This window comes from Muscardinus avellanarius (assembly GCF_963383645.1).
Source record: "Muscardinus avellanarius genome assembly, chromosome: 20".
Classification (NCBI taxonomy): domain Eukaryota; kingdom Metazoa; phylum Chordata; class Mammalia; order Rodentia; family Gliridae; genus Muscardinus; species Muscardinus avellanarius.
The window spans coordinates 1,081,792-1,106,633 of NC_137806.1; the positions used below are offsets into that span (position 1 = coordinate 1,081,792).

General features: G+C 40.3%; 1 protein-coding gene across 3 annotated transcripts in view; it reads left to right on the forward strand.

Annotated features, from left to right (window-relative positions):
• Positions 1 to 483: 483 nt before the first annotated feature.
• STAM (signal transducing adaptor molecule) overlaps positions 484 to 24,842 on the forward strand; it is a gene marked incomplete at both ends in the record, with an annotated part of 53,894 nt that continues 29,535 nt past the window's right edge. Inside the window, 5 exons of one of the 3 annotated variants that reach the window (XM_080717250.1) lie at positions 484 to 523; positions 12,136 to 12,220; positions 20,822 to 20,897; positions 20,979 to 21,074; positions 23,555 to 23,704. In XM_080717250.1, the coding sequence (XP_080573376.1) occupies positions 484 to 523; positions 12,136 to 12,220; positions 20,822 to 20,897; positions 20,979 to 21,074; positions 23,555 to 23,704 (447 nt within the window). The remainder of the gene's footprint in view (positions 524 to 12,135; positions 12,221 to 20,821; positions 20,898 to 20,978; positions 21,075 to 23,554; positions 23,705 to 24,842) is intronic. The other 2 variants (XM_080717251.1, XM_080717252.1) reach the window with 2 other exon arrangements.

Sequence of the window (24,842 nt, forward strand, 5' to 3'; positions counted from 1 at the left end):
GGAACGCTCGCCCCAACGCGACCTCCTTTCTTTCTTCCCCGGCTCGGATCGACTCCGAGGGCCCTTAGTTGGCTTCGGCGCGCCTGAAGGACCCCGCCTTCGGAGCCGCCTGGCCAAGCGTAACGCCAGAAAAATAAGCCACTAAGTATACGCCGGCGTGTTCCTAGTCAAAGGAAGAGCCGGGCGGAGGGGTTGGCTGGGCGGGCCAGCGCCGACGGGGCCGGCTCCGGGCAGTCCACGCGGGCTCCCGGCAGGCAGCGCCGAGGGCAGCCCGCTTCCCGGCAGGCTCCGCGCGGGGGCCTGCGGCTCCGCTGCTGTGAGCGCCGCGGCCGCGGTTGCTGGGGGTGGATCGAGGAGGGGCCGTCGCGGGCTGTCGCTTTCGTCTCTGTGGCTGGTTTTGGCTAAGGAGACTCCCGGCCGGCGTCGCCCTGACTCCCGTGCGGTGGAGGGGGCGTCCGTGCGGACCCCTCGCACGCGGCGGACATGCCTCTCTTCGCCTCCAATCCCTTCGACCAGGATGTTGGTGAGTGTTTTGACTGCTCGCGGTCCATTCCCCCGCGCTGCCCCGGCCTGCGTGCCCCGGCCTGCGTGCCCCGGGGACCCCAGGTCCCAGCCGAGCTCGTCCCCTTTCCGGAGGCGCCTGCTTTAAGAACCGGAGAAGGTGGCGGGCTCGGCGCGGACGCCGGGGAAGCAGGACTAGAGGACCTCTGAAGTGGGCCTTGAGCTGCCACGCTGGGTGGGTTTCGAAGGCACTGCCCCAGCAGCAGCTGGTGGAGCATCTGGGGCTGGGACTTTGCTCCTGGAGGAACAGCGAAGGGCCGAGGCATATCTAGGCTAGAGCAGGATTATCCTGGAGCAGAAGCGTTTCCCTGACAAAATGTTAAGTCAGCATCGGAAGCTAGCAGAATGTTTGAGGTTAGAGTCTTTAGAGGATCCCAAGAAATCCTCTTTAGAAATGGACACTGGAGGAGGGCGCTCTGCTTAGGGGTAGACTCAAACTGTTGGGAGAGACGAAGGTGGGGTATTTGGAAACAACTCAAAGTAAACTGACTGGAGCCTCTGGAATGCCTCTCTCAGCTGAGAAGTGTGGACGAGAGCTCCGCACCTGGGAAGCGCCTGAACGCTGCCCTTTGTTTTCTGAATGATGGGCATTGGGTACTGATCTTACCAATTCAACAAGTTAGCTTCTTGGATTTTTTGGAGGGGAGGGGCTAAAGGTAATAATTATGGGATTTGAATTTTCGGGAAGAGAATTTTGGGGTGGCCTGAACGCACTTAGGAGCTGCTTTGGCATACAAATGTGGAAAGCCAGCAAATCTTATATGCCCTGTTTAAGTCCGTAAGGCTGGGTTTAATGATAACTATAGAAAAGGAATATAAGAACAACCTTAGAGAGTTATTTTACAAATCTTTGTGTATTTTAATTGTGAAAGATCAGGTTTTTATTTGCTTTTCTTGGTGCATTATAGTATCACATCATAACAGGTCTTGTGGACAGTGATATACATGCACACATGAAAGGTCAGTTTTGAGTTTTGTTGTTTTTGTGGCATTAGGGATTGGGTCCGGTATTTGTTTATTTTATTTTATTTGTTTATTTATTTGTATATATTGGTCCTATATAATCTACCAACTAACCCATCACTAATTTTGTTTTTGTGGTGGTGGGAATTGAACCCAGGGCCTCATACATGCTCTTACTGATTTCTTGAACACACATTTGCATTTGATTCAGATCAATTGCTTGGTGTCAAACCAGTTCCTTGTACCCATGCCACCCGGTTCAAACACAGGCTCCGTCTGGCCTTTATGCTTTTCTTTTTTTCGGACTTTCTACATATCCTTATGTTTTAATGCCGACTCAGAATCCAACTTGTTATACCTGAATTATTTCCTGATTACTACAGCCTAGTGTTTGTCCATAGCAACATTATAGTTTGAACTAAGCAAATATCTTGATGAGGATCTGTTCTCGAACACATAGGGTGTTGCTCTTGTCAGATAACACTGACAAAGTGTCCAGGCATTTCTAAATGTCTGTGCTGTCAAAATTGTCTTCAGTTGACTACATTTGTTTTAGTCCTTTGCAATTTCCACCCTTTCTCAAACTCTTGCAAATTAGAGTTGTGTGCCCCCCCCCCCCCCCCGGTACCCCCGTACTGGAGATTGAACCCAGGGGCATTCTACCTCTGAGTTACATCCCAGCACTATTTTGTATTTTTTTAATTTGAAGCTAGGTCCCTTTAAGTTGTGGAAGGCCTCACAAATTGGTGCTGAGGCTGGTCATAAACCTGTTATTCTCCTGTCTCAGCCTCCCGAGTTCTGGGATTACAAGTGTGTGCTACCATGCCCAGCTTAAGAGTTTTTTTTAATCTTTAATAAATTATTTAGTAATTAGTTACTCCTTAATGATTTGATGATTCCTACATAGTAGGGATTTAATAAGTGCTTGTTGAGAATGCTTCAGTTTTCACAGACCTTCAAGAGAATGTAGGATTTTTTTTGCTCCATAAAAGCTTACTTTTTAAAGTTTGTCAGATATTTGGATTAATTATTTCTTTATAATCTACATATTGAAATATGAAATATTTATCTAAAAAGATCCTTCAAGGATATCCCCCATTAATCCTGTTAATAATCATCTGATTGAGTCCAGTGGATTTTCATGTTCAGTTTATTAGTGTAACATAGAATATAGTATGTAAGCCAGGGGTGATGGCGCACGCTTGTAATCCCCGCACTTGGGAGGCAGAGAAAGGAGGATCGCGCAGGTTCGAAGCCAGCCGCGTGCGCTGGCTTAGGAGACCCTGTTTCCAAATAAAAATGTAAAAATAGGTCTGGGAGTGTAGCCCGGAGGTCAAAGGGCTTCCAGGAACCCCAGTGACACACACACACACACACACACAAAAGAATATAGTATGTAGAATGCATTTAACAATGTTCCTTCTCATCTTGTCCACCAATGATTATGCCAGTTATACTAAAGTACTCCAACTAACATTTGATAAAATTACTAATTATTTAAAACATACACATTGCACTTTATCAAAATTGTCCCTAGCTTTATTCATACACTGGAACTATGAATCTGAGGTTGATCAATTTATATTGAGACAAAAAGCTGGAAATAGCTTTTTCCTTGAAGAAAAAGGATATGAACTGGATGAGGACAGGAATTTTTGTGTGATGAATTCATGACTGTACCTAAAGCATGTAGACCAGTTCCTGAGGCTAATAAACATTCACTGAACACTGAATAAGTGAGTCTCATTCTAGACATGATATTTCTTCTAAAGTCAACTCTTGAATAAAGATAACTGATATCATCAAGCTTTTATTTCAAACCCACTACTGACTTCTTTCTTCCAAATCCAGCCGTCAGGCCGGGCGTGGTGGCGCACGCTTGTGATCCCAGCGCCTGGGAGGCTGAGACAGGAGGATCGCACATGTTAGAAGCCAGTCTCAGCTACTTAGTGAGGCTCTCAGCAACTGAGTGAGACCCTATTTCCAAATAAAGTATCAAATAGGTCTGGGAGTGTAACCTGGGGGTAGAACTGGGTTCCATCTCCAGTACCACACCAAAAAAAAAAAAAAAAAAAAAAAAAATCCAGCAGTCAGTTCCTCCTCTCTTTGTTGATCTCTTAAATATTTTTTATATCAAGAGAGGTAATATTTGTGAAACACTTAGAAACATTTCTATACTTTTTATTATAAAGTAAGATTTTTAAAACCCTAATCTCTTAGCTTTAAATAATATGTGTATATATTGTACTTAAATTTATGTACTTAATCTCAGCCCAGTTTTCAGACCTAGGCATCCCTCAATTCAGTATGTCCACTTAGGTTCTGAAAGGAGGCTAAAAACATACATATTAAAAATTTTTAATCAGGTCGGTGGCGCATGCTTGTAATCCCAGCATTTGGGAAGCTGAAACAGGAGGACTGCAGTTCACAGACACCCTCAGCTACTTAGTGAGGCCCTCCACAACTTAGTGAGATCCTGTTTCTACTTCCTATTACAACAACAACAAAATATAAAACAAAATCAATTTTATCTTGACTTCTTTCTTTCTTTTTTTTTTTTTTTTTGAGGGTTTGGGGATAGAACCCAGAGGTATTTGATCTCTGAGCTACACCCCCTGCCCTATTTTTTTATTCTTAATTTTGAAACAGGGTTTCACTGAGTTGCAGAGGGCCTCACTAAGTAGCTGAGGCTGTCCACAAACCACGATCCTCTGGTCTCAGCCTCCCGAATGCTGGGATTACAAGCATGCACCACCATGCCCGGCTTCACTGCTTTCTTGATCTGTGTTCATTTTTCTTTATAGCACTTAACTACCTGACCTTAAATTCATCTATTGACTATCCTTTGTGTGGAATGTAAACTCCTTAAAGATGAGAACTCTTTATTTCTATCCCTAGTACCTTAAGTTAATGTCTATTACATTGTAAGCACTCAATTTATCCAATAATGAAATATTAGTATTTTTCTATATTGTTAATCTTTTATTTATTTATTTATTTGAGATTTAAATGAGTTTATTAAAAAGATAGAAATACAGAAAGCAGTTACAGCCGCATGTTACCCAGGGGTTACATGAGGGGGTGCTTCGAATGAAATCACCCTATGCTGTCAATCTTTTACTTCTTTTTAGTGTTCTTATCTCTTTTTCCAATGCAGTTCTCCACTCATTATTTGGTAATTTTATAATATTTTAGTTATTCAACTTAAAACCCAATAGACGTCTTTGAATCATCCCCCTGGCTCTTTTAAGTCATCATGTGTTTGTTTTTATAACAGTGCATTTGCATGCCTGGTCAGACTCCTTTGGACCAGCCCATCTCCTACAGAGGTGAACATGTTTTTAATTCATCTGCTTAGTCCAGTAAGTATTGTAGACCACAGCCAGATTATTTTTTCTCCTGAAGTATGATCTGATGGAAAGACCGTGGCTTTGGGCTGAAATTACACCTGCAGCATCTACTACTAGTAAATCGGCAAAATTTGTAGTTAGACAGCTATAAGTACTTTCTACTTTTGTAAATAGGGATAAAAATAACGAACTCATGGGTCAGTTGCTATCACACTTAACATTCTAACTTTTAACTGGAGTTAACTCTGCTTCAAATCCCTCAGATTCAGCACGGTAAAGACCATATTGAGGTTTTTTTTCAGTTTATGCTTTTCCTCTGTTTTGATGACTCATACATCAGTTGCTTACTTAGTCACACTGGTCAAGAGCCTAAGAGTCATTCTCTTGTTCTGATTCTCTGCATTCCACAGAACAAATACATACTGTCTACTGCGTGCCACACACACTGCATATGCCCCTCATGGATTCCAGTGTTGCTCTAGTCTATACATTTCATCTTCCTATTAGCTCTTGAGTCTCTCTCTCCCTTTATGTGACTGTTAGGGTTCTTTTAGATCAGTGTAGAAGCTTCTATCTGTTCTCTGCCTCCAGTCTGTCCCTGGTCATTTTCCAGGTGGCTGGTATGATATTTTAAAGATGAAAATGTAGTAGTGACTGCTCTGATTGAAGTCTTTCATCAGATCTACAGCCCTCACGGTGATTGGAACTTCCCAGCCTGCTGCATGGGACTCTTAGCGTCAGGCCCAGTAACTCCTCAGCCGCACTCTAGTTCTATTCAAAGGGTGTACTGCACTCCTTTTTGGTTTGACACTGCTGTTTTTCAGGTGCAGACCCTCTGGCTGACGTATTCTTTTCATTAGTCCCCGTTATAGTTTTCTTGTGTTTTTTGTGGACGCCTCACCTCACACTAAGCACAGTCTCTATCACTGAGCCACAACCCTGTCATTGATCATTTTTGAAGAACTATTAGATCTCCAGGCTGACTGTATGGTATTCCTTCCCTACAGCCTGAAAAGAAGGGGTAGTCATCCTGTCAGCCTTTCTTACCTCCCCACATGTTTGGTAGTCACAAGTTTTAAGACAATTAGAAAATCTGCTTATCAGAAAAACTTCAATCCATTCCAAAGACTATTAAAATTCATTTGAGACTTTCTTTGTGATTTTTCTAGGTACTGCAGGGAAAAGTTCTTTATCACTTCTTTTTGAGTATTACAGTGAGACTAATATGAGGATAGAATTAGATCTTCACAAGCTTTGTATTCTTTAGTGGCAAGTATGTGTTATTTTTGTTTTCTCTTTTTCCTGTCCCACAAAACCTGTTTTTCTTGTAAAGTAATAGTTTTAACATCATTTATCAGTCGTAAAACCATGTTGGATTGCTGTTAATAGTTTATATTCTCCTAATTTTAGCAAAAAATTTGTTCTTTTATAACAGAAATACTCTTACTGATTTTGAGACAGCATCAGTAACTGACATGAACAATTCAGTCCTCAGTTGTGTTAATAGGCAATTTATATTTGATAGGATACAGGCCTATCATTTTTAGTTAACTATTAACTTTTAACAAACTTAGTTTAATACACTTAGTTCTTATATTATTGAATAAGATGGTAAATTTTGAAGCTGGGTGTGGTGGCACACATCTGTAATCCAATACCTAAGAGACTGAGACAGGAGAATGGTGAGTTTGGACAATTTAGTGAGGCTCCCCCCCAAAAAAAAAAAAGATAAAATGTAGCTAGAGGTGTAGCTCAGAGATAGAATATACCAGGGTTTTATCCTTAGTACCACCAAAACAAAGCAAGAAAAGGTTTCTTTCACTACACTTCAGTATTAAAAAAAAGCTTTCTTAGATACCACTCAATAAGAATGATGATTAAATTAAATTAAAATGCACTCTCAGATTGAAGAGCATCTTTACTTAAAGAACAGCTTTCCAGTATATATTAGACTGAAGGATATTGTTGAGAATGACTTAGCCTTCTTGGGCTTCTAAGGGCAGGGCTCTGGTATACAAAAGCTTCATGTTTGGAACTTAGCATTTGTTAAGTTTTTAGACTGAAATTGTGGCTTTTGAAAGAATTACCCAAAGTAGAACTCATCACTTTCTTTTTTGGGTACTGGGATTGAGCCCAGGGGCATTCTGCCTCCAAGTTGCATTGCTGGTCCTTTTTATTTTGTTTTGAAATTTGAAACAGGGTCTCTCTAAGTTGCTAAAGGTCTCACTAGGTTTCTGAGGCTGGCCTCAAATCTGCAATTCTCAGCCGGGCGTGGTGGTGCACACTTGTAATCCCAGCATTTGGGAGGCTGAGACCGGGAGGATCGCGGACAGCCTCAACTAACTTAGTGAGGCCCTCTGCAACTTAGTGAGACCCTGTTTCAAAATAAAGAATAAAAAATAGAGCAGGGGTTGGAGGTAGAATGCCCCTGGGTTCCATTCCCATACTTGAAAAAAAAAAAAAGTCTGGGAGTGTAGCCTGGTCCATCCCCAGTTACGCACGCGCGCGCGCGCGCACACACACACACACACACACACACACACACACACACCCCTGCAATTCTCCTCTCAGCCTCCCAAGTACTGAGATTAGAGACATGAACCACCATGCCCAGCTTTAGAACTGACTATTTTCAAGGAATTTACAATGTATGAGCCCTTAAATAATTACATGTAATATTGAGACAGTTCTTAGTTTACCTCCTAGCCACAATAACATTGAATAACATTATACCATTAGTATCCTAAATGACTTTATACTTAGTTAACTGTATATTTTTATCAGTTATCTCATTTTTCCTTTTATAGTCTTTACATATTGGTGGTAAATTAACTTCTCAAAAAAGCCTAGATCTGATTGGATTCATTTTTTATTCAAAATTCTTGTTTTTCTGATGCATCTTGAATCAAAACAAATACCTCTTCTATTGTGTTAGGTTTTAGCATGGCTCTATTACAGTTTTTCATAGAGTACTCTGTACTTCAGCCAGTGTAGATATTCTTCATTATGTCCTTTCTGTTCTTATAACTTGGTTTTCACTGTTCGCTTAAATAGAAAGGGAAGAGTTCATTATTCTGTTCTCCACATAGTTTCTAAATATACCAGAGAGCCTTTCCTGATTCTCTTCTCTCCCCACAGCTCCTTATCTTCCTTTCAGCTTGCTCTGGCTTTCCACGATTTTGGTGCCACCTTTTCTGTCTTATATTTAAGCATTTTTCTGTTAGTTTTATTTTCTTCTTTAGGTGGTGGGCCCCCTGTCTTCAGGCAGGGATTGGCATAGACTAGATACTAATTCCATTTCATTGGATGTGTATTCAAATATTATAATTTCCTGCGAATAAATCACCTTACCAGTGTTAGGAGTGCCCATCAAAGAGTGTCATGTCATATACTTTTGTAACAAAAGACAGGTTAATGAGAGGAAAGCTTAACACATTATTTGATCATAATCGTACAAATAACCAGAGTAAACTATACATTTTTGTGCTCAGGTTCAATGGGACATGTAGAAGTGTGATTAGACAGAAAGCGTATGAGCTAATGGCAACACACTAAGGCATGTCCGGATCTTTCTTGGATACTCAGCTGTAGCATGTCTTCTTCCTGGTTATGAATGAGTGATCTTCTAGAAGGATAATCTTAATTTCTTCATGATCAACTCCTAGGCAGAAAGTCAGGAGGAAATTAGAGGAGCAACTTTAGGTTTTATGGCTGGCTGTGGGGAAAAGGACTTCTAGCTTTTATGGCCCACCTTGGGGAAGAGGAATTTTAGCTTTTTGGCTTATCTCATGAGAGAATGAGGGATGAGAAACAAAGAAGGTAGGAGAAAATCAGACAGAAACTGCTTACGAGGCCTTTACTTTGAGCTGTCATTTGGTGAGCCACAAACATTTTGGGCATTTTTAAAATTAATTCTGATACAAGAAATTCATTGTCTGAGTAGCCTGCTTTTAATGTCTTCTGCGTTACAAGTTTTTAGGAAGGTGCTATGGTTTGGAAAGGTTTGGGTGCTGGGAGCTTGGGCCTCGGTATGGCAGTGTTGAAAGGTGGTAGAACTCTTAAGCGGTGGGACTTAGTGGAGGTAATGAGGTCATTAGGTGCATCGCCCTCAAAAGAGGCTTCTATTCTCATATGACGTGTGTGTTGTCACACACACACACACACACACACACACACACACACACACACACACACCTCTGTTACTGAGGGTCTTGGTGATGTTATCTTTCAACATACCTGATTTTTGATGAGTTACAGTGCTTCAGTCAAGACTAACAGTTATCTTATGCTTCTGTACAGCTATTGTCTTCAAAGAGAGTATTTTTTTCTTTTTCTGCTTCTACTTCTTCTGTTGCTACTTCTTTTATATATATATTTTTTACTTTTTTATATTGCTTGTTTTCTGTTTTCTTTATGTGGTTTGTGTGTGTGTGTGTGTGTGTGTGTGTGTGTGTGTGTGTGTGTGCTGGGGATTGAACCCAGGGGCATTCTACCTCCAAGCTACACCCCCAGCTCGATTTTTTTTTTTTTTTTTTTTAATTTTGAAACAGGGTCTCACTAAGTTGCAGAGTGCCTTGCTAAGTAGCTGAGGCTGGCCGTGAACCTGGATCCTCCTGTCTCAGCCTCCCAAACACTGGGAGTACAAGTGCGCACCACCATGCCTGGTTTTTATGTGTTTCTTAATCTTCCATGTTAGAAGATTTTCTTAGCGGATAATCCTTGGTTGTCCACCCATGGTTGACGATTGAGAAATCAGAAGCAGATTCGAAGTGCTGATTGTGTAGTTGGGTCTTCTTGCTTTTGGACTTCATGATAGGTTGCTCTGGTGGGTATTTACGATGGAATCCTTTTCCTGTCGCTCATTTTTAGTATCTGTAAAATGTTCTCTTGGGCTGAGCTTGAGCACTCAGAGAAAAGACGTTCACTCATTTCTTAGAAGATGATATTCTGAATTTTAAACCAGCCTTGCATAGTTGAGGAAAATATTGGTCATGCTATATACTTCTTTCTATACATTGTTGGATTTGAGGTACTAAAGTTTTATCAATAGCCTTTGCGTTTGTGCTCATGAAAGATGATGATTTAGCTGGGCGTGGTGGTGCACACTTGTAATCCCAGCGCTTGGGAGGTGGAGACTGGAGGATTGCAGGTTCAAGGACAGCCTCAGCAAGTAGTGAGACTCATCAACCTAGCAAGAATTGTTTCAAAATAAAAATTAAAAATAGGGCTGTAAGTGTAGCTTAGAGGTAGAATGCCTCTGGGTGCAATCCCTGGTTACCCCCCTCCCCCCACACACACACATTCTGTAGAATTTACTGATTAATCCATCTGTGCCTGGTGCTTTCTATTTTGGAAGATTATTAATTTTATTATTTCAGTTTTCTTAACATAATAGGTCTGTTGAGATTATTTCTTTTTGTATGAATTTAGATAGATTATATCTTTAAAAGAATTTGTTCATTTCATGTAGGTTATTGAATTTATAGGGATAGAGTTGTTCCTAATATTTTTCTATTAATGTTCACAGAATCTGTAGTGACGTCCTTTCTTTTATTTTTATATTAGTAATTTGTCTCTTTGCTCTTTTTATTTTTCTTAGTGTGGCTAGACATTCTTTTTATTGATTTTTAAAGTAACCAGATTTGGGTTGTATTAATTTTCTGTATCATTCTCTTGTTTTCAGTTTCATTGGTTTCTTCTCATTTTTATTGTTCTCTTGTTTGCTTTGAATTTAATTTGCTCTTCTACTAGTGGTTTTCTAAGGTTGAGGCTTAGATTATTGATTTTTAGGTTTTTCTTGTATGTGCTGAGTAATATACATTTTCTTCTCAGCACTCTTTCATTGTATCTTACACATTTCCATAGGTTGTGTTTTCCTTTTCATTTAGTTTGCTTTGGATTCCCTGGACACTTGTGTCTGTGGTAGGTTGTGGTTTTCCGTATCTGCTTCTTTGTCTCTAATTTTGGAATCAGCAGTGCATTCCTATTTGCTATGTGAACTCCCTTTCCTGGGGATCTAAGAAGAGCTGTTGATTTTTGTTTTGTCCGTCTTTTTACTTGTTAGGACGGAGTGAGAACGTCTAAGTACCTTACATGCTGGACGGGAGAGAGCAGTTCTTTTATTTTTTGTGCCCACTAAGCTTGATGTTGCATGTCCCAAAAAGCCTGGCTTGACCTGCAGCTAACAAACCTTTATTCTTTCTCCGGCTGAGGGGTGTTGCAGTCAGCATGTTTACTGTTGCTCCCCAAGTACCTGATGACCACAACTCAGAGGAAGGGAGATTCGTGTGCTGACAGTTCTGGAGCTTTATATGCTGACATGTCTGCAGCACTCAGGGCCCTGTGACAGGAAGGAGAGACATAAATAACCCCCCAGGCCACAGCCCAGCTACCCCTCCCTGCCTACCTCATCAGAAACCCAGTAAATTCACTGATCTATCAGTGGACTTATCCACTGTGTGACTAGAACCATCATGATTCATTTATTATTTTACATCTGAATTTTTTTGCATTGTTAGTAGATGAGGACTCCCATTGTAATGAGGGAGGGAACTTAGATGATTATGTTCCCTCTGTTACACCTCTGTCGATGTCTTATTTATAGGTAGAATGTTTTGTTTTGTTCTGTTTGTGGTGCCGGGGATGGAACCCAAGGGCATTTTACCTCTGAGCTACACCCTCAGCCCTATTTTTTATTCTTTAATTTTGAAAAGTGTCTCATTGAGTTGCAAAGAACATCACTAAGTAGCTGAGGTGGTCTGTGGACTGTGATCCTCCTGCCTCAGCCTCCAGAATGCTGGGACTATAAGCATGCACCACCACACCAGGCTCGCTGAGTTTTTGTTTGGGGAAAAACTCAAAATTTGAATTTTTAATGCCTCCTCCATTCTCTAACAAACCAAATCAATGAAACTAGCCAACTCACTAAACTACCTCAAACAAGGTGTGGTGGTACAGGATTGTCATCCCAGTGCTAGGGAGGCTGAGACAGGAGGATCGCAGGTTTTCAGCAAGCCTCGGCTACTTATTGAGATTCTTCCCAACTTAGTAAGACCCTCTTTAAAAAAAAGAAATAATAATAAAGAAGGCTGGAGTGTAGTTCAGAGATAGAATGGGAAGAAAAATCATGACTTCTGTTTTAAGCTAAGTGGACATGGAAATCTTATGCCGATGCTGAGACTTGATTGTACTACAGTTGCAAGTTGGATCTCATTGCATATATTTACAGATAACGTACTGTGATTCTTTTTACAATCTACAGAGAAAGCGACCAGCGAGATGAATACTGCTGAGGACTGGGGCCTCATCTTGGATATTTGTGATAAGGTTGGCCAGTCTCGTACCGGGTGAGTGCTCAGACTTTCAAAGAAAGAAAGCATTTGTTCTTACCTTTTATAAACATGAAGAAAGGATTAGGGCGTAAAGCAATTTATAATTACAATTTTAGTTTAAAAAGAGAATGCTTTTACAAGAAGGATTTGAAGAATTATCCTATAAAGGTTACTATAGGTTTACTCCTTATAAACAGTTATATGGTATGACTGGCAAAAAGTCGATATGTACCTGGGCATGGTGTGCATATCTTAATCTCAGTGTTTGGGAGACTGAGACAGGAGGATCTCAGGTTTGAGGCTAGCATTAGCAACGTAGTGAGACTCGCAGCAACTTAGCAAGATCTTGTTTCAAAAGAAAGGGGCTGGAGATAGAGCTTGGAGATAGAGTGCCTCTGTTTCAATCCCCATTGTTAAAAAAAAAAGATTTCTTTCCCTCTGAAATCTTGTGTTTTTTTCAGTTCTCAGATTTCATCATTATTGCTAAGGTTTTTTTTAATCATATCTGCACCATTCTACACAACTACTGTGTGACTGTTTAAAGAGAGAAGGTTAAGAAAATAGAATGTTCAGATTTTTGGCATATAGCCAGGCGTGGTGGCACATGCTTGTAATCCCGTACTTAGGAGGCTGAGACAGGACCATCACAGGTTTGCAGCCAGCCTCAGCTACTTAGTGAGGTCCTCCACAACTTAGTGAGACCCTGTTTCAAAATAAAGAATAAATAATAGGGCTGGGAGTGTAACTCAGGTATAATGCGCCTGGGTTCAATTCCCAGTACTGCCAAAAAAAAAAAAAAGGCATATATAATAAAGCTTTTCAAACAGTTTTCGAGTGGGTTAATTGGTGTGCGCGTGAATGAATTTCTCAGTTCCGGCACTAACAGAAGCTAGCCATGAGCTTTCTTACTTGGCGTGTGGCTCACAACAGCACTGCCTTGTTTGCTCTACACTTGAGAGGGTTGGGATGTGCGGTCTTACCGTACTTGCTTCTTCTGGCGAGCCCGACTGCAGTGCTTCTTTGACTCTGCTTCTGGAACATAGATGTTCCTTAAACTTCCCTTCATTTACTCTGCTTTTCTAATGCATTTTCTTTTGAAAACGTAAGCTCCCAGGTGTCTCTGTGTGGGTGCGATTTGACTCTCCGCGCGGATTCTTCTTGCTCGAGAGCAGTTCTGTGGACACAGCCTCCTTTCCACTCTCATTTGTGACCTAGCTCACCATGATTTGACTCTCCGCGCGGATTCTTCTTGCTCAAGAGCAGTTCTGTGGACACAGCCTCCTTTCCACTCTCATCTGTGACTCAGTCTCCCCATCTGGACCTGAACGATCACTTTCTGCTTTAAATCTACCTCCCCTTCCTTGTTCCACTTCTGTTCATGACAAGATGATTCTCTTCTTTTGTACTTAAAACTCAGAGTCACCTTTACATTTATTGTGATACTAAATTCTATCACTTTACTCTCTCAAGGTGTTGCTTTAAAAGTCGAATTCTTCAGATCAGAAGATTATGGTTCGCAATAGCCTCAGCGACTTAGCGAGGCCCTTCACAACTCAGTTACTTAAAAAATATAAAGACTAAAAAAATAGGGTTGGGGGTGTAGCTCAGAGGTACAATGCCCCCGGGTTCCATCCCAGTACTGCAAAAAAAGAAAAAAGTCTCTAATTCGTGAGCATGGCCAAGTCAGGCAGGGGTGTCTTTTCTTCTGGGCCTGTCTAACCCTTCACGCTAGTCCTTTTTGGCCCCAACTATACCCTGCACCACTAGGTTCCCAGAGACTATTCCAAATGTCTTCCACCTGTTGCCTGAGCTGTCTTTACATATTAGTATATCATATCTAGTTCTTTCTGACTATTGCATTTACTTAATTGCAATTGGAGTTACTACTGCTGGGTGCTACATGTCCACTCTTCCTTCTCTATTTTCATTTGACTCGCTTTACTTGGGAACTCCTTACCCTGCCTGGACCAGTGAGTAACCTCTGACATTTCTTTTCATATCCATCCCTTTTATGTCTAGTCCTCATACCCACTTGTCATATAATAACTGTGCTCATGTTACTCCCCTAATTTCTTTAGTAAGTGAAGTCTAAGATGCTTAGACTTAGGGAATTATTTTTCTTTTACTTCTTTCTTAAATATCATTCATTTAAACTCAGTTATTTTATTTTATTTTATTTTATTTTATTTTATTTTATTTTATTTTATTTTTGAGAAACTGGGGGTTGAACCCAGGAGCATTTTACCTTCAAGCTACACCCCTAGCCTTATTTTTAATTTTTTATTTTGAAACAGGGTCTAACTAAGTTGTGAAGGGCCTCACTAAGTAGCTGAGGCTGGCTGTGAACCGTGATCCTTCTGTCTCAGCTGCCTAAATACTGGGATTATAAGCGTATGCCATCACACCTTGCTCAACTCAATTATTTGAATTCTAGTCCTTTTCTACTTTAGTTTTTTGCTTAGGATTTGTTTCATTTAGCTTGGATTGCTTTCCTCTCTTTTTCATATTTCTGTGACTTATATCATTCCAGACTCACTTTAAATATTTCTCTCATGAAGTTTTTCTTTATCCTCTTTTCTGACTGTAATATCATGATCTTTTAAATCCTCAAAGCACTCGATCAAAAAACACTCTTAGGCTGGATTATAGAAGTGTATATGCTTGGTATGTGCAGGGCCCTTGGCTCAATTACCAGCACAAAAAAAAAAATTTAAAAATTTTATTTGTATTTTGTGCTTTTTATTGTATTTAGTAACTTATATGTAGCAAATTTAGATTTATAGAACAGTTTGTACATTGTTGTGTAAAAGAAAGAAGCAAGTAGCTTAATGGTCAGAGTGTGGGCTTGGGAATGAGATGGGCTCAAGTTCTGGTTCCAACTATTAGTGCTTTCAGTTGCAGAAGTAGCTTGCCTACATAAGCAATAGCCAGGCACGATGGCACATGCTTGTAATCTCAGCACTCGGGAGGCTGAGCAGGATCTAAGGTTCATGGCCAGCCTCAGCTACGTAATGAGACCCTGACTCAAAATGAAGAATAAAAAACAGGGCTGGAAGTATTAGCTCAGAGATAGAATGTCCCTGGGTTCAATTCCAGTACCATGAAAGAAAGAGGAAGGAAAGGAGGGAAGGAGGGAAAGCATGAGCAATATAAAATAATTCATAGTATAGCCGGGCGTGGAGGCGCACGCTTGTAATCCCCGCACTTGGGAGGCTGAGACAGGAGGATCACGCAGGTTCAAAGCCAGCCTCAGCTACTTAGTGAGGCTCTCAGCAACTTAGTGAGACCCTGTTTCCAAATAAAATATAAAAATGGGTCTGGGAGTATAGCCCGAAGGTAGAAAGCTTCTGGGTTCCACCCCCAGTACCACCAAAAAAAAAAAAAAAAAAAAAATTCATAATATATATATTTTTTGCAGGTCTGGGGATGGAACCCAGGGGCATTTGACCTCCGAGCTTTAACCCCTGCCTTATTTTTTATTTTGAAACAGGGACTCGTTGAGTTGCAGAGGGCCTCACTAAGTAGCTGAGGCTGTCTGCAAACTGTGATCCTCCTGTCTCCGCCTCCTAAATGCTGGGATTACAGGCGTGCACCACCACGCCTGGCTGTAGCTTTGGAAACATTCTCAGGTTTTAAGAAGGGGCAGAAAAGAGCCATTGTTGTTAAATTTTATTTAGTTACAACTCCGACCCACAGACGTGTCTACAATGATATTATGAAAAAGTTGCCTAATTCTTTAAACCAAAACAAGACTTTGTAGTGTGTTCCTGCACACATTTGTTGTTTTAAAGAATATATATACTTATATAAAATATCTTTTTTTTGTGATGCTGGGGAATGAACCCAGGATCTTGCACATGCCGAGCCAAACACTCTCCCACTGAATTACACCCTCAGCCCTGTGTGTGTTTCTATAGTCAGCGTCTCACGAAATTGCCTAGGCTGGCCTCAAACTTGGAGTTTTCTTGCCTTAACCTACTGAGTTGCTGGGATTACAGGCATACACCACTGCACTCAGCTAATGTACTTTTTTATTTTTTTTTTAAAAGGAGCTGGGCGTGGTGGCGTAGTTTGTAATCCCTGCACTTGGGAGGCAGGGACAGGAGGATAGCTCAGGTTTGAAGCCAGCCTTGCTGGCTTAAGAGACCCTGTTTCCAAATTTTAAAAAAAGTATAAAATAGGTTTGGGAGTGTAGCCCAGAGTTAGAAGGGCTTCTAGGAACCCCAGTACCATACACACACACACACACACACACACACACACACACACACACACACACACAGGTATATATTCACATGGCTCAAAAATTAAAACAAGCTGGGCGTGGTGGTACACACTTGTAATCCCAGCATTCGAGAGGCTGAGACCAGAGGATCACAGTTGGTGGACAGCCTCAGCTACTTAGTGAGGCCCTCCTCAACTTAGTAAGACCCTATTTCAAATGAAAAAGAATAAAAAATAGGGCAGGGGGTAGCTCAGAGATCGAATGCCCCTGGGTTCCATCCCCAGACCTGCAAAAAAAAAAAAAAAAAGTTTAAAAGATAAAATTGACATGTCTTAACTCCAATTCCTGTTTCCTACCACAGTAAGCATATTGTACATACTATTTTGCATTTATTACTTAATTGTATAATTCATCCTGTCAATATTTGAAATGTATCACTTTTAATGTCTATTAGTTTTGGTCAAATCTAGAAATCATCTAATTTAACATCAACTTTTGTTAGTGATATAAAGGATTTTTGTGTCATGCCAATAATTATTTAATAAAAATTATTTAGCCGGGCGTGGTGGCGCACGCTTGTAATCCCCGTGCTTGGGAGGCAGAGACAGGAGGATCGCGCAGTTTCGAAGCCAGCCGCTTGCTCTGGCTTAAGAGACCCTGTTTCCAAAAAAAAAAAAAAAAAGTAAAAATAGGTCTGGGAGTGTAGCCCGGAGGTAGAAGGGCTTCCAGGAACCCTAGTACCACCAAAAAAAAAAAAAAAAAAAAAAAAATAATAATAAAATTAATAATTTCTAATAATTGTACAAATCTCAGGAAACTGAGTAAATGTAATCCCTATTTGGCTCATGTAGATTATGCATTTTTTTAAAAAGCCAGGCGTGGTGGCACATGCTTGTAATCCTAGCATTTGGGAGGCTGAGACAGGAGGATCACAGTTCACGGGCAGCCTCAGCTACTTAGTGAGGTCCTTTGTAACTCAGTGAGACCCTCTTTCCAAATAAAAAATAAAAAAAATAGGGCTGGGGGTGTAGCTCTGAGATAGAATACTCCTGGGTTCCTTCCCCAGTACCGCAAAATAGATAAAAAGCTTGAAATATTTTATTATTGTGATTTGAAACTTAAAAAACATTCTGAAGCTGGGCGTGGTGGTGCACACTTGTAATACCAGTACTTGGGAGGCTGGGACAAGAGGATCATGCAGGTTTGAAACCAGCCTCAGCTACTTAGGCTCTCAGCAACTTATTGAGACCCTGTTTTCAAATATATATTTTAAAAATTGCCGGGCGTGGTGGTGCACACTTATAATCCCAGCATTTGGGAGGCTGAGACCTGGAGGATCACGGTTCGCAGACAGCTTCAGCTACTTAGGCCCTCTGTAACTCAGTGAGACCCGGTTTCAAAATAAAGAATAAAAAATAGGGCAGGGGGTGTAGCTCGGAGGTCAAATGCCCCTGGGTTCCATCCCCAGACCTGCAAAAAAAAAGAAAGTCTGGGAATGTAGCCCAGAGGTAGAAAGCCCCTAGGTCCCATCCCCAATACCGCAATTAAAAGAAAGAATAAAACCATTTTGAACAATTTTCAGATCTCTGCAGGTATTCACATGATTCCTAGCGTGCAGTTCCAGTGGGTGAGGGCACAGGGAAGAATGCCAGTCAGCCCCTGTGATGGGCCCAGCGTAGGCTCGGATTTGTTTAGAGCCAAGAGAACTTTCAGAATGACAGTAGCAGTTTTCTTTAACAGGTGTTTATATATTAAATAACTTCTCTGTTACTTTTGACTGGCTTATCTTTTGAATGTAAATATATATATATATATATATATATATATATATATATATATATATATATATGGTGGTAGGTATTGATTATAACAATAATAAGTTGAAATTAAAGTTGTAAAATTGCCCCTAATTTGTGCTATCCTCATCATTCATCTCTGTAGATATTCTTTAGGTACTGGGGATTGAATGCAGAGTCATTCTACTCTAAGCCTTTCAGTTTTTTGCTCTGAAGCAGGCTGAGTCTTGCTAAGTTGCTGAGGCTCGTCTCAAACTTGCAATGGTCCTGTCTCAGCCTCCATAGTATTGGGATTACAGGCATGTGCCACCACACCCGGCTTGTGCTATTATTGTATGTTAACTCTATTTGCTAATATATGCAAAATATAATTGACTGAAGATGAAACATTTTTTTCTCTACGTGGCTAATGGACATGTTTAGCAGTAAATTTTTGGTCTGTTGATAAAATTAGAAGGATAAAATTATATTCATGATGGATATTATGTAAACATGTAAGTGTAAGTCTTTGGGAAGAGACTTGTTACAAATTTTTTCCTTTGGTTCTGTATTATCTTGTTCAGGACTGGACTCTGACTATTTCTGACTTTGAACCGGAAGTTGATAAAATGCCTGGGCCACATCAGGTAGAGAATCAGAGCTCTTTTGGTTGTAGGAGGGTTTTTATTTTTTATTTTTTACTATAATCCCATCCTTGATTTGCAGGTCTTAAACTTTGGAAGTTTTAGACGCTCTTCTAAGATTAATGCCTGGCGCTATTGATCACTTATTAAGTGCCAGGCGTTGTTAAAGTGCCTCGTGCCCTTTTCTTAATCACCGTAGCCACCTTTGGTACTCTTCTGTTTTCCAGTCTACAGGTGAGGAATCTGATTCATATAGTTTAAATTAGAAGGTCCCAACAAGAGTAAAATTACAGAACATTTTTGATGCTCTTGATTTGCATCTTTCATTCTCTTTCTTAACATAGAATTCCTTTAGTTGATTTCATTCTTTGTCCTCCAGCCGGTTTTTGTTTTGTTTTCTTTTTTAATTCGACACTTAGTATTGATTGGGTATCACGTTCTGGGTATACAGAAGTGAAAAGCATTCATAGCATTTGCCATCAACAGTCCTAGCAGTGTATTGGTAGAAAATAGGAATAAACAGATAGGCGACCAAGACAGTGGTGAGGAGAGTCCTGTCACGGAGAACAAGGAGCAGACCTACTTAGGTTTTCAGGTAGGTGTGCACAGGTGACATTTGTGGTATGACTGTAAAGTTTAGAGGCAAAAAGCTGAAAGCAGTGCGCTCCAGCAAGACATGGTTGTGTCCGTGAGTGTTCGGAGGCAGAGAAGGCATGGCTTCTCTAAGAGCCAAGAGCTTGGGATGCGAGAAGCTGGAGCAGAATTGACTTGCCTCCGGGAGGAGACTTGGGTGTATCATGTTGGGATCGTATGACATGCCTCTTCATACCGGCTTCTTTCACACAGCAGTCCACATTTAGTGTTCTTCTGTGCCTTCTTATGGCTTAATTGCTTACTTTTCCTGCTGAATAGAATTCTACTGTATATATATATATATATATGTGCATATATATTAGAATATTGGTTGCTTTCATATTTTTATAACATTTACATGCATGTTTTTGTGGTGACATAGGTTTTCAGTTCAACTAGGTAAATACCTAGAAATATGTTTGCTGGGTCTAATAAGACTGTTTTTTAGTTTCATAAGAAACCCTGAAACTGTCTCCAGAGTTGCCATTTGGTTTCATTTTTTACACTGAAGTCTTTGACCTATTTGTAATTTATTCTGTTAGGCATTATAAGTTTATGGGTCTATATTTTTTTTTCCATTTGGCTACCCAAATATACCAGAACCATTTACTGAATAGCATTATAGCCCAGTTTTGCTATTTTGAAATAGAGTCCCACCAGGATTGCAGAGGGCCTTGTGATCCTCCAATCTCAGCATCCCAGGTACCGGGATGACAAGTGTGTGCCACCACACCTGACTTTGATATATATTTTAAACATAATTCTCTAGTTTTCTAATCATTCACAACAAGAGTATAAATATGGTTGCATTTATTCTGTCAGCCCAGAAGTGGACATTTGGCCTACCATTTTATTTTCATTTTTTTCACCCAGCATTAGCATCAAATGTCCAATCTATGATTGTTAAATAAGAGCATATTAATTTTATTTGAAATATTTTAAAGGAGCTAGTTAGTAGTTTTTCAAATATGTCATTAATAAAAATTAAACTACCTTCATTTTACCATATACTTCCTCTTGTATAGTCTAACAATTATGGAGGGGGAGAAAGGTGTACTTTTTTTTTTTTTGTGTGTGTGTGTGTGTGTGTGTGTGTGTGTGTGTGTGTGTGTACTGGGGATGAAACCCAAAGGCTTTCTGCCTCTGGGCTACACTCCCAGACCTATTTTTATTTTATTTGGAAACAGGGTCTAAGTGGCTGAGAGCCTCACTAAGTAGCTGAGGTGGCTTCGAACCTGTGCGATCCTGCTGTCTCAGCCTCCCAAATACTGGGATTATAAGCATGCACTACCACACCCGGCAAGATGTACTATTAATTATTACACTTCTTGTTTTTTAGACCTAAAGATTGTCTTCGGTCTATTATGAGGAGGGTGAACCATAAAGATCCCCATGTTGCTATGCAAGCTTTGACTGTAAGTCGTTTCATTTTAAACTCTACCACAAAATTATCTGCCAAAATTGAGCTCTTTTAACTTCTGATTTTATGCTTTTAGCTTCTAGGAGCATGTGTATCAAACTGTGGCAAAATTTTTCATTTAGAAGTATGTTCAAGAGATTTTGCTAGTGAAGTAAGCAACGTGTTAAATAAGGTAAGGAATGTTATTTCCAGAAATGAATTTAGGTAGTTTTCTTTCTTCATGTATTTTATTGTTTAGTTCTTTACATTTTAAATTACAAGGAACTGTTGTGTGCTTCTTAAAATACTTTTTTTTTTAACTGTATATCATTTCTAGGGTATGTCTGTCCATTATATGAATAAGCAGAGACCAAAAAAATCCTCATAATTTTGAAAGCCACATTAAACTACGTATTTTTCCATCATTCTTTTTGTCTGATAAGAAAGTATGTATTTATCTAATTAAATAATGCCAGGCCACTTTTAGCACAATTTTTATAGCTACTGAGGTATTTTTCTAATGTAGGACCCTTAAAAATACTATCAAAATGTAAGACGCTGTTTTGTTTTTATCTTATGTCAATAAGGCCACCCCAGCATGGGATGTTCACTGTATTACCAGGTTTTACTCTTTACTGCTCTGTGTCCAGTCAAACCTGTGGCTGGAGTTGCTCCACACATGGTGGCGGGCAATTCCTGCCCCAGAGCATCACAAGGTGGCTGGTTAGGAGCCCAAGAAGCAGCAGCAGAGGCCGAGGGGCAGCCAGAGCATTTGCTCGCAGCCCTTCCTAAAGAGGGCTGCGCGTCCTTGCAGGGAGAGAAGACGCGCTCTGCCCGCCCACATCTGTCTATAGTGATGACCAAGTTGCAGAGTCTGTGTGAGGGTTAAGGAATTGGGCTTAGAGTCATGGCAGATGTCTATGTGTTTATAAACATATTTGATTTTTTACTTTTTCGGATGACAGCTTGAACAAGCTTATCAATGCCTGAGGATGTTCATGGCCCTTTAACTTAGGCTCAAAGTCTGTAGATGAAGGCGTGTGGCTGGCAGGGCCACGGAATGATTGTGGTACTCTGTGCTTCTCCACTAGGACAGGGAGGAAAGCGGGGGCCCTGGGGCACCTAGAGCTGCCTACATGTGAAATAAAAAACAATTTTCAAAATTTTCAAAATTGTAATATGTGAGTTTTTAATAAAAAATATGTACATTCTAAATATAATCAATTCTGGGTTTAAAATGTTTTGTTATTATATGTCAATAAACTATTTTTGAGCCGGGCGTGGTGGCGCACGCTTGTAATCCCAGCATTCGGGAGGCTGAGACCTGGAGGATTGCGGTTCGTGGACAGCCTCAGCTACTTAGTGAGGCCCTCTGCAACTCAGTGAGACCCGGTTTCAAGATAAAGAATAAAAAATAGGGCAGGGGGTGTGGCTCGGAGGTCGAATGCCCCTGGGTTCCATCCCCAGACCCACAAAAAATAAATAAATAAATAAATAAATAAACTATTTTTGAATATTAAAAGAGGAAATGCCAGCCTGGCATGATGGCTCATGCCTATAATCCCAGTATTTGGGAGACTGAGACAGAAGATCTCTGGTTTGAAACCAGCTTTGACAACTTAATAAGACCCTGTTTTTAAAATAAAAAATAAAATCAGATTTGAGGTGTAGCTTAGAGGCAGACTGTCCCAGGGCTTAATCCCCAGTACCACAAAAAAGAGGGAGAGGGGAGAAATACCTGATTTATTTATTTATTTATTTATTTATTTATTTATTTATTCATTTGTGGTACTGGGGTTCCTGGAAACCCTTCTACCTCTGGGCTACACTCCCAGACCTATTTTTTACTCTTTTATTTTTTTAATTTGGAAACAGGGTCTCTTAAGCCAGCACGGCTGGCTTCGAACCTGTGCGATCCTCCTGTCTCCGCTTCCCAAGCGCGGGGATTACAAGCGTGCGGCACCACGCCCGGCCCTGATTTATTTTTAAATGAGTAGTTCTAGCTTTTAATAGGAAAAAGTAGTGCAAATATGATAAAAATTTAAAATTCTGTATTTTTCCTGTGCAATTATGTCATAATGAACATTAAAAGTCACAAATTAAAAATGAGCTATGCCATTTATTCTCTTCTTGCAATTTTTAAATTGGTCTGCACAAAACAAAACAGAATAAACGACTTTTCTTTGTCTTTCTGATGTACAAAGCATGCTTAGTTGCAAAATGCTCTGAAGAGTTCTTTCTGATCTGCAAAGTTACTACATATTTAAAATAGGTTTCAGTTTTGAAGTGAGATATATAAAATGGCATCTGCTGTTATTTTTTCATAGTGTGAAAATAACATTGTTTCTAGTAGCCAACTGTTTTTTTATTTTCACATGTATAGCATATAGCCAAAGGGTAATTCATGAATCAAAAGAAGTCTACGATACCTTCTAATTTCTTTAAATACTTGTCTTGGTGCATTGTCATCTCACATTATAACGTGGCTCATGTGATGGAGACGTCCATGCACACAGCACCTGGCGGGCTCCCCTCCCCTCCTCCCCTCCCCACTCCTCCTTCTCCATACGAGAGCTGAGCTTGGCACCGGCATTCTTACATAGTTTGTACTTAAGTTATCTTTCTTTAGTCAGCTAGGAAATTCACAGTTTTCATTACTTTTTTCTTTCTTAGGGTCATCCTAAAGTATGTGAAAAATTAAAAGCTCTTATGGTTGAATGGACAGATGAATTTAAGAATGATCCACAGCTCAGTCTGATATCGGCCATGATTAAAAACCTCAAAGAGCAAGGAGTTACATTCCCTGCTATCGGCTCCCAGGTATTGTGTCAAGTGGTGTGTGCGACAGTTTGCTTCTCTAAAGTGGGTATGCTTATTTGAGTTTTCCTTTTTTCTTTATTTCTGGGTAGCTTTTAATACTTCGAAGGAATGTTTGTTAATAATAGTCTTCATTCAGAGGTGGCAGAAAACTGTTGTAGTGCATATGAGGCGTGTAGTGCATATTAGGCACACCAGTCTTCATGTCCCTTCTCTCTCCCCTTTAGAAATTAATTGGCCTAACAGTTCATAATTTTTAAAATTTTTATGTAGTTCTTTGTTTTTTTCCTGAGTTGAGGATGGAACCCAGGGACATTCTACATCTGAGCTACACTCACTGCCCGATTTTCTACTCTCTCTCTATATTTCTTTTGCAGGTCTGGGGATGGAACCCAGGGGCATTCGACCTCCGAGCTATACCCCTTTACCTATTTTTTATTTTTTATTTTGAAACAGGGTCTTACTAAGTTGCAGAGGACCTCACTAAGTAGCTGATGCTGTCCATGAACCGCGATCCTCCTGTCTCACAGCCTCCCAAATGCTGGGATGACAAGCGTGCACCACCACGCCTGGCTTAGAATTTTTATGTAGTTTTACTGCAGATAACAATAAGATTACACAATCTTGTCAAATGCTTTAAGCACTATAGTTTTATCTATAAAGAATAATAGCTTGAAAAACGGCATTTTCTTTTCATCTGCGTGTTCTCAAGATAGGAAGATCCAGAAATATATTTGGAAGAGGAAACAAGCAAAGGGTATTATTATTCTTCTCAACTGAAAAATTTGGGTTTGTAGTTAGTTTTACAATGATATCTATGTCTTTGAGAAATAGTCATTCACAATTGATAACTGGCTTTACTAAGAATAATTTCAGGAATCTATATAACTAAGGACTAATTTTATGCTTCATAATCCAAGATATTACAGAGTTCTCAACAACAGAAATATGTTTACTTCTCAGAGAGCAGAAGAGCGGAGATGCTTAGTGGAGTCGCACTTTCTGCGCTTTTAGAATTTGTTGCTGTGTGACTGAGGAGCCTCAGCTTGTTAGAAAGGCAGCTTCTCGGGTGGCAGCCCACTGGTGGAGCGTTACCTCCAGAGCAAGACCCCAGGTGCTTCCATGCAAAGCGGCTCCGAGGGGC